Genomic DNA, 14851 nt, shown 5'->3' with positions numbered 1-14851 from the left:
TCTAGAAGTAGTTAACCAAGCTGGTAACCGTGGTTGGCTGTGAGGGGCAAGACAAGGGCCTAGGAAGCCATGATTGGAAGGTTGAGATAGGAGGATCTCAGGTCCAAGACCAGCCTCAGCAACTTAGCAACAAGACTCTCAGAATTAAATAGGGCTGGGAGGATAGCTCAGAGGTAGAATGCTCCTGACCTGACTTCAGCCTCCGATACCACTAAATAAACAGAAATAATTGCCAGGGCTGGGGGTGTAGCTCAGTGTTAAGAGAGTGTCTTTAGCATGAGTAAGGCCCTGGGCTCCATTCCAACACCAAAAAAAGAAAGCAAATTAATTGCCAAAAAAGCCTACCTAAATCATGACTCCTGTAAGGCAGATTCTACAAAGCTCTGATGAGGGTGAGATACGGGCCACAAGCTGGTCCGGGCCAGGGCCAGTGGTCATCCGCCATCGGTGGACCTTGTGTTATCCGCAAGTTTGGTAACAACCCCCACTCCTTGATGCCATGTTGCCCTGGGGGCCAGGTCTTACAGGTGTCACCTTCTGGGCTTTGGCAGGAATGGAGAAAATGACAAAGACGGCGGGCACTAGGTCACCTAGGGGGGCTGCACTGGCGCTCAGGACACATGAGGCTCATTTCCCGCAGCTGGGACCTGAGGCGGCCAGGCAGCCCCAGCTGGGACCAGGCATCCCTGGGCGCGCAGGACACCTCCGTCCCTCGGCTCCTCTTCCTGCCTGTAAAGAGGGCTTCCGGGCGCTGCCAGGCCTCTCACGCTTTTGGCAATCTTCTGGGTTTGGGCCAAGATCAGCATGCGCCTGTGACCCCTGTCCAGATTTAAGTAGGTCAGACTGTGCCCGAGACAACAGAATGAGCCTTGTCAATACAACACCCCTCCACAACTTAGAAAGACCCTGTTAAAAAAAATAAAGAATATGTATATTATTTTCAACATGTTCTACATATAAATAAAAATAAAGAAATAAATAATAAAATAAAACCTTATAGCTAAAATGATAAAGAAAATAAAGAATAAAAAAAATAGGGCAGGGGATCCGTAGCTCATAGGTATTGAATGCCCCTGGGTTCAATCCCAGTACTGCCAAAAAAAAAAGAAAGAAAGAAAAAAGAGCCAGGCCTGGTGGCGCGCGCTTGTAATCCCAGTACTCAGGAGGCTGAGACAGAGAATCACACAGGCTCAAGGCCAGCCTCAGCTACTTAGGCTCTCAGCAGCTTAGCGAGACTCTGTTTCAAGATAAAATGTAAAAGAGGTCTGGTTGTGTAGCACGGAGGTAGAAAGCCCTGGGGTTCCATTCCCAGTACCACAGAAAAGGAAAGGAAAGGAAAGGAAAGGAAAGGAAAGGAAAGGAAAGGAAAGGAGAGGAAAGGAAAGGAGAGGAGAGGAAAGGAGAGGAAAGGAAAGGAGGAAGAGAGAGGCCGGCTAGGACTGCAGCTCAGGCTCGGTGGCAGAGCGCTTGCCCAGCACGTGAGAGACCCCGGGTTCAATCCCCAGAGCCACAGGAGAAGAGTAAAATAAAACCCTGGACAGGCAGCTGGTTCTGCCTTCCAGACAGACGGACCCTGGAAGCCAGCGGTGGCCGGGAAAGAGCTCCCCCTCAGGAGCCTTTGCTGGAGCCCACCACATGGGGAAGCCCCCTCCCTGCAAGGCCCCTTCCGGTCTCCTGTAGGATGTAGACACCCAGGGCGGCCCTCATGGGCAAGGGCGCCCCGGCTGGCAGCTGCCTGCGCCCTCCTCTGGATGGGGAGGTGTGTGGTTACTGTGCAATAGCAAATACCAACTGAAGGGCTGCACCATGCCAGGCGGCGGGAGATGCCAGCCAGCTCCGGGTCTCCAGGCGCCTCCCAGGCCAGAGGAGACAAGACAGTTGGGGGCACAGCTGACGCGCCCACTCTCTCCGCAGTCACCGTGAGGGCCCATCTCACCGGGTGGCTGATGACGCTGAAGAAGACCTTCGTGCTGGCGCCGAGCTCCGTGCTACGCATCATCGTCCTCATCACCAGCCTGGTGGTCCTGCCCTACTTAGGGTATGGCCTGGGGTGGGGGCGCGGGGTCCTCCTGCCACCAGAGGAGCAAGGCCTGCCTTTGCGGGTGGAATCCCTGCACACGTCGGGCTAGGAGCGCAGAGGCCATCCTGCGTGCCAGCAGCAGGCGGAGGCTCCCAAGACCCGCGCTAGCCGCTCGCAGAGGATGCTGGTCCTGCACTGGGCCCAGTACGCACGAGAGGGTGACACCAGGAGGAGCAAGGGCCACGTCCCTATGGGCAGCGGGGCATGCTGTGGGGTGGAGCGAGGGCGCAGCTGACGAGCAGGGCCGAGCCTGCAGTGTCTGTCCCCAGGGAGAGGCAGCTCAGCCCCGAGTTCCAGGTCCTACCCCTGCAGATGGCTGATAGTTAGGTGCAGCCCTCCCAGAACCCAGCCAGTTGGGAACTGTTCGCCTGGTCTCCATTCTGCACCTTTTCTAGATTTGAGTGGCACCGGTTGGGTTTTGGCCTCTACCCTGGTATGCCTCAGCTAAGCTTTAACAGACAAACCACCTTTGTGTTCTCCTCCCCAGGGTCCACGGAGCCACCCTGGGTGTGGGCTCCCTCCTCGCGGGGTTCGTGGGCGAATCCACCATGGTCGCCATCGCAGCATGCTACGTCTATCGGAAACAGGTAGGAGACTTCGGCCACAGCTGCGCGCCTCCTGGGCGTGGGGATGCTGAGTCCGTGCCACGCACGCGCGAGGCCACCAGCGTAGGGCCGCTTCACCGTCATCCCTGCTAGGAGGTTTGCACCGCCACCATGACTCCAGGGCCAGCCAGCCTTCAGCAACAGCCCCAGTGTCAGAAAATAGGTCCTTCCTAGCTGGGCGTAGAGGCACACGCTCGTAATCCCAGTGCTTGGGAGGCAGAGACGGGAGGATCGCAGGTTAGTGGCCAGCCTCAGCTACTTAGTGAGGCCATGTTTCAAAATAGAGAATAAAAAAATAGAGCTGGGGCTATCGCTCGGAAATCACCAGTACCAGAAAAAAATAAAAAAAAGATAGGAGGTCATTCCTTACACTGCCTTTTTTCAAAAGGCAGCCATATTTCCCAGCGGAGACAACTGAAAGGATAGATGTCTAAGATCTTACAACCTGGTGTTGCCGCCGGAGAATTAAACATAGACACTAAGTGGTTTTGATCATATAAAATAAATCCTGAAAAGTTGAAAGTTGAGCCCCCTGGGAACCAAATTCCTAAATCCCCATCAGCAGACTGACTCACTGAGGTGTGACGGTCTAGGAGATGAATGCTCAGCAGACACATCTCTCTCGGCCTCTGCAGATTCTTTGCCCTCCGTAGTCCCACTCTAGGAAGCCTCCTGGCTTTGCCGGGCCACCGCAACCCACACCCCCGAAACACACACAACACACACAGTGTGTTTTAACTCGCTTTTTTTGTCACTGGGACTGACTACCTGTTGAGGCCAACTTGGAGGAGAAGTTCATTTGGCCCACAGAGCAGAGGTTCAGCCCGTGCTGGCAGGGCGTGGCAAAGGAAGGCTGCTCCCTGCAGCAGAGAGCTCAGGGGAGGGACCAGGCCACACTCAGCTGACCTGAGTCCTCCAGACACAGCCTACCCACCCACAGCAGCCACTAAGGAGGCCCATTCACATTATTAACCCACCCATGAGGTTAGAGCCCTGGTTCAGTCATTCCACCTCTGCATGTTGCTGCCTGCCAGGACGTGAGCTTTTCTGGGAGAGCGTGTTCTCAACCTGCTCGCACATCGCTAGCGTATCCTGCAGGTGTGGTTATCCAGCTGTATGCCGAGTATATTAAGACTTAAATGTTCCCATGGAACAGCAACCACGTCTTGCCTAGTCATTCTGCAGAAAAGGGACAGCATTAGCCGGGTGTGATGGCGCACGCTTGTAATCCCAGCATTCTGGAGGATGAGACAGGAGGATCGTGGTTTGAGGATGCCTCAACTACTACTTAGTGAGGCCCTTTGCAACTCAGTGAGATCCTTTTTCAAAATAAAGGATAAAAAAATAGGGCTGGGGGGTGTGGCTTGGAGATAGAATGTTTCTGGGTTCCATCCCCAGTACTGCAAAAAAGGAAGGAAGGAAGGAAGGAGATGAGATTAACCAAGGAGTGGATATGGGTCAAGAAGGGGCTCAAGGACTGAGCTCTGCGGTACCAGCTTTCATGGGCAAGGAGCTGGAAAGGAACCAGCAAAAGCCAGCGAGAAGAGTGCGGGGCAGGAGGGCAGCCCCGAGAGCCAGGTGTCCTGAAGAATCGCCCGGGGAGGAAGCGGCCTGCTGGTCTAATGCTCAGGGAGGGATGGACACCAGGGTTGTTGGTGGCCTGCCCAGACAGTTTCATGGCACGGTGGGCTGGAGTCTAGGGAGCGGAGTCAGGAGAATACGGGAGGGAATCCTCAAAGCAAGTACAGACAAGCCTGTCGTGTTTGTTCTGAAGGAGAGGGAGGTATGGGTACGGACTTCAGGAACCAGTTCAGATGGGCGAAGTCCAGCTTAGCGCTCGCTTTGGGGAGGGACCCAGCAATGAGGGGTGCTGCTGTGGGAGGATTGGCAGGGAAGATGGATCCGGCGCCCGGAGGAGGGCAGCCCCGCAGAGCCCAGACCGTTACCCAGGTGGGATCCTCCCGTTGCTTCTGTTTCGACCAGTGGGGCAGGAAGCTGGGTCCCCAGGTGAGGGTAGTGTCGGAGGCTCTGGGCAAGAGAGGACCAACGTGCGCAAGGGTGAGAGCCGCCCCGGAGGGTGGAGGGCGATGGCCGGGAAGCGGCGTGGCGCCGGGCCCCACGGGCCTGCTGCGGCCTGTGATCTCAGTGGTGTCAAAGTTCCCTGCACGGCCCCCCAGGGACTGGCAACACAGCGGTGAATCAACTAGGAATCGGGCCCCCTAACGAGCAGGGGGATGACAGCCCTAGCTGCCCCAGAGGAGGCCCACTTTGATGGAGGAACATTCTAGAACGTGAAGAGGCAAGCATGTGGCCCTGAGCGCTGGGGGAGCCCAGGCTGCTCTGGAGGGCCGCGGGGAGGTGATGGTGGCCCCGTGTGTAACAGTGCCAGGAACACCACAGGAGAGAGGCAGGTGCTGAACCACGGCAGCCCAGTACCCACCGCGGCCCCGCCCGCCCAGCTCTGCCGCCATCCTCCGCCCGCACTGATGAGTCCACTTTGTTCTAGAAAAAGAAGATGGAGAACGAGTCGGCCACCGAGGGGGAAGACTCTGCAATGACGGACATGCCTCCAGCAGAGGAGGTGACGGACATCGTGGAAATGAGGGAGGAGGACGAGTGAGGCCCGGCCCCCACGGCGCCGAGGACAGAGGCGGCCCCCGCGCCCTCACCTCCCTCTCCCGCCAGTTTTGTTCTTTTCCTTTTTTTTTTTTTTTTTTTTTTCCGGTAATGCAAGAGGCCTTGATTTAAAGGTTTCATGTAAATTCTCTAGCATACTGGGTATGCTCACTCTGACGTGGGGACCTAAAGAGAGGTCTTTTCTGCCGCTTTGTTAACACAAAACCATTGACTTCGTGCCCGGCTTCATGAAACCCAAAAGACATGGCTGCCTCCTAGTCGACGTTTCTACTCCTCCCTCGGACAATCTCCACTCGGAACCAAAGGACCGCGGCTGTGCCATCACCTCCTGCCACCGCCGCCCAGCAGGCCACAGATTCCTTCCTGCCCTCCTCTCTCTTAGAATCAACAGGTTAAGCTCGGCCTCCCTGGACTTGCTTCCCAGTAACGCGTCAGTACACGGAGATAGGGCCCGGTGGCCAGTGTCACTTCCCCGCCACCACGGGATTATAAACCGTCTGCCGCACGTCAGCAGAAGGAGGACAAGAGGCTGCCGTCTGGAATTTCTGTCACACTGAGGACCAGACTTGTGGCCACGCTGGGCCAGTGTGTGGGAATGGCCTGTAGAAAGGTCTGCGGTGCCATCGGAGGAGCAGACCGACAGTGGCATCTCCCGTTCCCTCTCTGCACTGTCCCAGGTCTGCGCGAGCTGTCACACCCACCGAACGCACACATGAGCTAACTTCTGGCCGTGGTCACAAAAGCGCATCTCCAAACATCCGCATCCCTCGCATGACTCTGCCCGCAGGCTTGCTCTTCACCCGCCTCCCCTGCAGGTGGCGCTAGAGCGAGTTAAACGGAGCGTTCTGACTTTCTGTTTAGTTTTTCCAGTGAGCTGAAGCTTTAAGTCATAATCTAGCATTCTAATGCCAGGTTGCTGTCTCGTAACTTTTGAAGTAGATGTATTACCTGGTTCTGCCATTCCTAGTCACCACTCTGCGGTACAGGTAATTCGGAGCGTACTGCGGTACCTCCCTCTCACACACACCATAAAGCAAGACATTTTATAAAGTCATCCAAGTCACTATGTGATATTCCCTGAAACAATGCATTGGAAATCCATTTAGTGCAGTATATTTTTCTAAGTTTTGGAAAGCGGGTTTTTTCCTTTAAAAAAAAATTATGGACACAGGTCACTAAATTCTTGATGTAGTCAAAAAAAAAAAAAACTAGACTGAAAAGAACCTAAACAAAAAAAAATATTTTAAAGATTATAAATATATGCTGTATATGTTATGTAATTTATTTTAGGCTATAATACATTTCCTATTTTCGCATTTTCAATAAAATGTCTCTAATACAGTACGGTGATTGCTTGCGTGTGCCACAGGCCTCCGGTCGAACCCTGTCACTGGCCGTTGGAGCCCATCCGCAGCAGTTTCCCAGAGTTCCTCGTGTGTAGATGAATGTTAGGCTCGGTAAATGGCAAGAGGACGATTGCATTGTGGGTAACCCGGAATTGACGTGGGTCCCCCGTTGTCCAGTGGGAATGAGCGTGTGACTGGGAAGGGTGAAAGAGGCGGAGGGCAGCCCTTTGCGTTTCTCATTCCCCGTCCGTGTAACCATGCCATTCCTCATAGAAAAAGCAAAAACAAAAGACTGTAAGGTGAAGTTGGCCGTGCGCACCACAGGGCCGCCTTCAGCGCCCGGCCACCCGAGCCCTCGGTGTGCCCACCCGGGACAGAGCCTCACGGGCCTCCTTGGAGCGGCTCCGCCTCCATTCACGTGTGCGAGCGCTGAACATCACGACGTCTAGCTGCTTTGGGGTGGTTTCAGGGGCAAAGATGAAAAACAAAATCTAACTGTATTGGCTTTTTTTAAAGTACATGACTAGAAAATTAAACAGCAGTATTTTTTAACATGTGTGACTATTTCATGCTTCTGGGGTTGGAGTTCAACCAACAAAGTGAAAAAGCAAATCCTTTCCCTCCTGGTGCGGGAGAGATCAGCCAGCGATCTTCATGCGACGAGAACGTGTAATTGTAACTCCAGAGATGCCTTCAGGGGTGAAGATCAGTGGGCTGTCATGCTAAGAGTTTCCAAGAACCCAGGAAGCCACGCCAGATCGCTCCTCGTCCACACCTCTGCCTTGAAGTGGGCTTCATACATGGCCCTTACTTGGGCTGGGTAAACACGTCATCTCCTGCAGCCGACTGTGAGCTGGCATGGACTCCCGTCCCACCAGGAATTCCGCTGCGGAAGGGAGACTTCCTCCCGCTTTTTAGTAATTAGGGACAATCCTTCAGCTTCGCCCTCTCAAGAAACATTCTCCTAACACATTTACTGTTGAGCAGTTCATTCAGCTGACAGACCCACTTAGAAGGGCACCATGCTGCCCAGCGTGGTGACGCACGCGTGTAATCCCAGCATTCGGGAGGAGACGGGAGGATCCGGGTTTGTGGACAGCCTCAGCCACTTAGTGAGGCCCTTTGCAACTCAGTGAGACCTTTTTTCAAAATAAAGAATAAAAAAATATGGCTGAGTATGTAGCTCAGAGGTAGAATATCCCTGGATTCCATCCCCAATACTGAAAAAAAAAAAAAAAAAAAAAAAAAAAACATGCCTGTGAGTGTCACATGTCAAGGGCCTTGGAAAGACCAGGTGTGACCTTCTCAAAGTAGAGATTGCTTATAGATAAATACAATCTAAAATTCTAGAGCAGAAAGCAGGTTTTCATCTAAATGCTGAGAAATGAGTTTGGGTTGCTCAGAGCGTAACCTTTCAGTTGCAAGGATTTTCTCAGCAAGCTGAGGTCCAAGCGGCCTTGGGTGTCCCTCCTGTTTTTGAGGGGCCTGTGGGAGGTCATTCTAAATGTGCGTTTGCTGTCTCTTCCGCCCCTACCTGCTCGCAGGGGTTTTAGCAGCACTGCCTGCGCTGGGCTTGTCTTGTGCCAACGATGTTCCTCTCGTTTGCTTTGGGTTTCTGATCTTTTCAGCCTTCGCTGGTGGCTTTGCTTGGAAACGTCCGGGGATGCGCTCATGCCGCACACTGGTCTAAGGCACAGCAGGTGGATGGCGCCGTGGGCTTTGGTTGTAGCATTTGCAGCACTCCAAGAAGGCAGAGTCCTTACAGTAGGTGGATGACCTTGCGAGGCCCGAGGGACCAGAGGTCCAGGAGGAAGGGGGCCTGAGGGCTCCAGAGGGGGACCGAGCTGGACCTGGACTTAGGGCATCCTCAACATGGCAAGGTTGGGGCAGTATTACAGATCACAACTATGGGAAAAGTCATTCAGTGATAAGATTAATAAATGAGGTCAGCGGCTCCCGACCTTCCTAATCAGTCCTTTTTGGGGATCTTTGCTTCTGAAGCGAAAGGGCCAGGGGAGAAAGAACTTTTCTTTTGTGCTCTTAGATTCCAGAAACACATCTAAGTTAGGCATAGCATTGCACATGGTAGTTCATATGTATTTTATATATATACATAAAATTCACATGTATTCCCTCCATATAAAATTTTATACATTTGCGTGTTTATGTATGTATGTTTCCTTGAGAAGCATTTTTATATATTTAAACTCCAAGCCAGCTGGGCGTGGTGGCGCACGCCTGTCATCCCAGCATTCCAGAGGCTGAGACCGGAGGATCGCGGTTCGCGGCCAGCCTCGACTACTTAGTGAAGCCCTCCGCAACTTGGTGAGACCCTGTTTCAAAATGAAGAATAAAAAATAGGGCAGAGGCTGTAGCTCGGATATCAAATGCCCCTGGGTTCTATCTAAGACCCGCAAAAGAAAAAAAAAATCTAAGCTAGGCATAGCATTGCACATGGTAGTTCATACCTGTAATCCTAGTACTTGGGAAGCTGAGACAGGATGATCACAGGCTCAAGGTCAGTGCATAGTAACTCAGCAAGGCTCTGTTTCCAAACAAACTGAAGAGGGCTGGGGGTGGAGCTCAGTGGTAGGATGCCCCTGGGCTCAATCCCCAGTATCCCCCCCCACACACACACACACAAATTTCACTAAAGGGTAGGGATATAGTTCAGTAGTAGAATGTTTGTCTAATAATCGCAGTGCCCTGGGTTTGGTCCCCAGCACCACACAAACAAAAATAAAAATGAGAACCTCTCTACTTCAGTAAGTCTCTGAGTAGACCAGTGGCTGGAGGACCATGTGCTGGTCCGTACCGACCAGGCCTGGTTTCTGTCTTCTGGCTTTGCAGGTGAACTGCCTGCTAATCCCAGGGTGAAGTCTTCATCAATCAGACCAGTACAGGGTAGAGGAAAGGGTTTTGTTGCTGTTTTGCACTGCAGCAGGTGAGAGCGGCTGTCCCAATGGCCAGGTCCCTGGCGCTGCAGCTCTGCCTGCGTCCCACACACGCACCTCACCCACGGCCCTCGGCTCATTATAAAAAGCATCGGAGCCACAGAAGAGCCATGTTTTGAGCGACGTGTTTGGTAAACATCCGAGGTCCTCCTCTGTGCGGTTATTTTGAATCTCTATTTCTGTCCTCGGCAGCAGCAAAACATCAGGTGACTCATGAACTGATCTAACCACATATAAAACAGGATGTAGAGAAAGTCGGAAGGAAAACATGAGCCCGCCCTGCTGCCCGCCCTGCTGCCCGCCCTCGCAGAGGCCCAGTGTCTACAATTACTACACAGATGTCCAGTGTGAGAGAAATTACCTTATACGATCAGAAAAACCCAGACTCCACGCAGGGGTCAGAAAAGGTCAGGCACGTAACTTATTACCTGATTTCCACAGGGAAACCTAATGGAGAGACCTCTTTAGACTTGATTTTCTCCATAAGAGAAGAGGTTGGGTCTGTTAGCTGGGATGGTTCTCTGTTAGGAAGAGCACCTAAGTCAAAAGAAAAGAAATTCTCTTTGCAAACCAAAGTAGTTCCAGGAGAATTAGATACCCATACCTTTAAGACATATTTAATTTTAGCAATATTCTTTTTCACTGCTTCATTCGCAATCAACCAGGGCCTCTTAAAAATACTATCAATCATCGACACAAATACACATTTTTACAAGGTAGCCGTGGTGACACATGGATTTGATTTGGCAAATGTCTTTATGCCTCTTTTTTTGGGGGGGGGGAATACGAAACTGGCGATTGAACGCGGGGCATTTTACCTCTGAGCTACACCTCCAGTTCTTTTTTATTTTGAAAAGGGGCCTGCTGAGGCTGGCCTCAAACCTGCAATCCTCCTGTCTCAGCCTCCTAAGTACTAGGATTATAGGCAAGTAGCACTAGGCCCGATTTATAGTTCCTCTTTTTAGGCTCTGGAACTTCAAGGACTAACAAGCTTGACACCAGTATATACATGTTGTACATTTTTTTTTTTTTTTTTTTTTTTTTTTTGGTGGTGGTACTGGGGTTCCTGGAAGCCCTTCTACCTCCGGGCTACACTCCCAGACCTATTTTATATTTTTATTTGGAAACAGAGTCTCCTAAGCCAGAGCGCATGGCTGGCTTCGAACCTGCGCGATCCTCCTGTCTCCGCCTCCCAAGCGCGGGGATTACAAGCGTGCGCCACTACGCCCGGCTCATGTTGTACATTTAAACAAAAACACACAAGAAATAGGAACGCTTTCTCTCTAGAAATAGGAAAGGTTTCCTTGGCCAGGCGTGGTGGCACACACTTGTAATCCCAGCATCCGGGATTCACGGGCAGCCTCAGCTTAGTGAGGCCCTTTGTAACTCAGTGAGGCCCTGTTTCAAAATAAAGACTAAAACATAGGGCAGGGGGTGTAGCTCAGGGGTAGAATGCCCCTGGGTTCCACCCTCAGTACCATTAAAAAAAAAAAAAAAAAAAAGAGATTTCCATGAAGAAGGGGGAGGTGGGAACAGATCGGTTAAAATGGCTGTATCATTCCCTGTACAACTTCAGTGACAGGAGATTGATCATCACCCTAAGATTTAAAGACCGATGCCCCCAACTGCGAGTTGGTGATAACGCACCTTTGGAGTTGGAAACACTACAGCCAGGGCCCGCAAAGACCCCAGTGTGAACAGCCATCTCCTCAAGGGCAAGTCCTCACCGCCCTCCTATCTCAAAGCAGGTACAGGAAACACATCTTCAGCCCCACGCCCCAGCCTGGGCCCCTTGGCCCTGAGGCAGGCCTGTTCCCCCAGGGCTGCCACACTCTCGAGGCTTGCGGTGACCTCCAAGCGCATCCAAGGAGTCCCCAGCTCACTGCACGCACGGAGAGAGCTCGGTTTGCATAATGATGTCTTAATAGGGTGACTGTCTAAAGCTGGTAGACCTAGGAGCCAAAGAGCTTCACAGAGCCACAGGCGCCATTCCGCCCAAAGCCCGCATCCTTCACTCGGGCCACTGCAGGACCACCCCCCGCTCTCACCCGCACATCCCCCAAGCGAGAGCGGGCCACTGTTGTCAGCGCGCCTGCCCAGGATGGGATCTAATGCGGAAAAAATAAAATGACCTCACTCTTCATTTCAGATCTGAATATTAGCAACCCCTCAATTTTTCTTTTTGTGTGTGTGTGGTTCTCAGGGTGGAACCCAGAGGCTTTCTACCTCCCGGCTATACTCCCAGACCTATTTTTATACTTTATTTGGAAACAGGGTCTCACTAAGTTGCTGAGAGCCTCACTAAGTAGCTGGGGCTGGCTTCACTGTGCGATCCTCCTGTCTCAGCCTCCCAAGTGTGGGGATTACAAGCGTGCGCCACCACGCCCGGCTTGATTCTTCTTATTTTTAATTAATTTACTGAGCCCGGCGTGGTGGCGCATGCTTGTAATCCCAGCATTTGGGAGGCTGAGACAGGAGATCACAGTACACTAACAGCCTCAGCTACTTAGCCAGGCCCTCTGCAAGACCCTGTTTCAAAATAAGGAATTACATTTTATATATATACATATATATATATATATAATATATATATATATATATATATATATATATATATATATATACATATATATATGGCTGGGAGTGCAGCTTGGAGGTTGAATGCCCCTGGGCTCCACTCCCAGACCCGCAAAAAAAAAAAAAAATAAGTTTACTGAGAGTCATTTCCTCCACATGTGTCCTGATGTCAGCTTTCTGGATTTTCACTTTAAACTGGTAAAACCGATCATATTAAAATTTCTGCATAGCCTTGGACTAAAATTGACTGCAGAGCAAGGGCTTGGTGGCCCATGTCTGAAATCCCAGTACTTGGGAGGCTGGAGAATTGCAGGTCCTAGGCAAGCCTCACCAACTTAGTGATCATCTCAGCAACTTAACTAGACCCTGTTTCAAAATCTAAAACAGAGCTGGGAGAGTAGCTAAGAGGTACAATGCCCCTGGGGTCAATATCCAAACATCTCCCCAAAAACTGACTACAGAGGTTAGTATTGAATATATGTTGCATTATTTTTTTATGGTACTGAAGGTGGAACCTGGAACTTTCTACCTCTGGGCTACTTCAGACCTATTTTATGTTTTAATTGGAAACAGGGTCTCACTAAGTTGCTGAGAGCCTCACTAAGTAGCTGAGGCTGGCCTCGAACCTGTGCGATCCTCCTGTCTCAGCCTCCTAAGTACTGGGATTACAAGAGTGTACCACCATGCCCGGCTATATGTTGCATTAATATAGCATTTTAAAAATATATTTAAAAGATGTAAGTTTTTGCACTAAGAGTATTCATATAATGCTCCTCTCTCCCTCTCTCTCTCTCTCTCTCTCTCTCTGTCTTTTGTTACCCATACACTATCAAATAGATTTCAACCTTCAATTTTACTTTCAGTAAAGCTTAAACAGTTGGCATATAATTGTGACTCCTTTTAGTTTCTGGATTTTCTTACTTTAACCATTACTCTGTTTACTTACCGCAAAGTTACTTGTCCTAATCCTGACTACAATGTTCCTTTTTCCCAAATTTACCTGAGGTATTAAAATGTGGCCTTCTACACAGGTAGCTGGAGCCCCTGTCTTGTCTAAACACAACCTATTCAGGTTTTATTCTATATTCAAATGATTTCTGCTTCCCATTACTTTAGTAATTCTGGAATACTTCTCTCCCACTTTTCTACGCTCTTCTCTCCTAAAGTTCAATTCTCCAAACCAGACACATGGGCTCAGTCTAGGTGTAAAACCCAGACCTTCTCCTGCCTGCGGCTGAGAGTTTTGTTCTTATCAGTCTTTGTTTGCTTGTTTGTTTTGGGGTGAAACTGGGGATGGAACCCAGGGGCGTTCTACTTCTGAGCTACACTCTGAGCCTTATTTTATTTTATATTTTGAAACCGGGTCTAAAAGGTGCTGAGACTGTCCTTGAACCTGTGACCCTCCAGTCTCAGCCTCCCAAGTGTTGGGATTTTAGGTGTGCGACACCACACTTGCTTCTTCTCAGTCCTTGTGTGAAAAGTATCACTGTTTTTAAAACACATCTTAGCCGGGTGTGGTGGCGCACGCTTGTAATCCCCACGCTTGGGAGGCTGAGACAGGAGGATCGCACAGGTTCGAAGCCAGCCTCAGCTATTTAGTGAGGCTCTCAGCAACTTAGTGATACCCTGTCTCCAAAAAAAATAGAAAATAGGTCTGGGAGTATAGCCCGGAGGTAGAAAGCCTCTGCGTTTCACTCCCAGTACCACACACACACATACACACACAAACACACACACACACACACACACACACACACACACACAATAATAATGATAATAATAATAATAATAAATAAAGCACATCTTAACCTCATAGATGGTACTCATTTTACAGCCTTATAAAATATTAGTGTATTATTACATACCTACAATCCACGAGATACTGATTTGTTTCTTCATTGCCTCTGTATTCTTTTCCATTCCCAGCTCTGTCTTAAACCTTCTGTGCTTCTTTTATACCGACCATGTTTTTAAGTCATAAGAAGTCATGTTTGGCCGGGCATGGTGGTATACACCTGTAATCTCCGTACTTGGGAGGCTGAGACAGGAAGATCGCAGGTTCAAAGCTAGCCTCAGCAACTTGGTGAGGCCCTCAACAGCATAATGAGACCCTATTTCAAAATAAAAAGGCTGAGGTAGCTTGGAGTTAGAATGCCCCCGATTTCAACTCCTAGAAAAACAAAACAAAGCCGGGCGCGGTGGCGCACACTTGTAATCCCAGCATTCGGGAGGCTGAGACCTGAGGATCGCGGTTCGCACACAGCCTCAGCTCCTTAGTGAGGCCCTCCGCAACTCAGTGAGACCCTGTTTCAAAAATAGAATAACAAATAGGGCTGGGGGTGTAGCTGGAAGGTAGAATGCTCCTGAGTCCTATCCCCAGTATTGCAAAAAAGAAAAAACAAAACAGGTCATCTTTGTTTCCACCCACACACTTAGAACACACGCATCTTCGTGTCTAGCTACGACATCATGGTGTATTGAGTTCCAGGCTGCCCGAAACTCAAAAAGGCTGTGCACAGATGCACTGCCCTGAGCAGCTTTAATTCCCCCCTCAGGAGCGGCGGTACCACAAAGAGCGGGTCTGTACCACCACCACCTCTCTGGGCTTTCCTCCACCCGCTCGCAGTTCCACCAACCCCGTCAGCACCCGAC

General features: G+C 50.6%; 1 protein-coding gene across 1 annotated transcript in view; it reads left to right on the top strand.

Annotated features, from left to right (window-relative positions):
* ANKH (ANKH inorganic pyrophosphate transport regulator) overlaps window positions 1-5570 on the top strand; it is a gene marked incomplete at its 5' end in the record, with an annotated part of 159799 nt that extends 154229 nt beyond the window's left edge. Inside the window, 3 exons of the mRNA XM_080712359.1 lie at window positions 1915-2038; window positions 2568-2667; window positions 5192-5570. Of these exons, the coding sequence (XP_080568485.1) occupies window positions 1915-2038; window positions 2568-2667; window positions 5192-5305 (338 nt within the window). The 3' untranslated portion in view covers window positions 5306-5570. The remainder of the gene's footprint in view (window positions 1-1914; window positions 2039-2567; window positions 2668-5191) is intronic.
* Between the last annotated feature and the right edge of the window lie 9281 nt (window positions 5571-14851).

The sequence above is a fragment of the Muscardinus avellanarius genome (genome assembly GCF_963383645.1).
Source record: "Muscardinus avellanarius genome assembly, chromosome: 1".
In the NCBI taxonomy this organism is placed as follows: domain Eukaryota; kingdom Metazoa; phylum Chordata; class Mammalia; order Rodentia; family Gliridae; genus Muscardinus; species Muscardinus avellanarius.
Note: the sequence above shows the minus strand (reverse complement) of the source record. Positions and strands in the feature narration are given on the sequence as shown.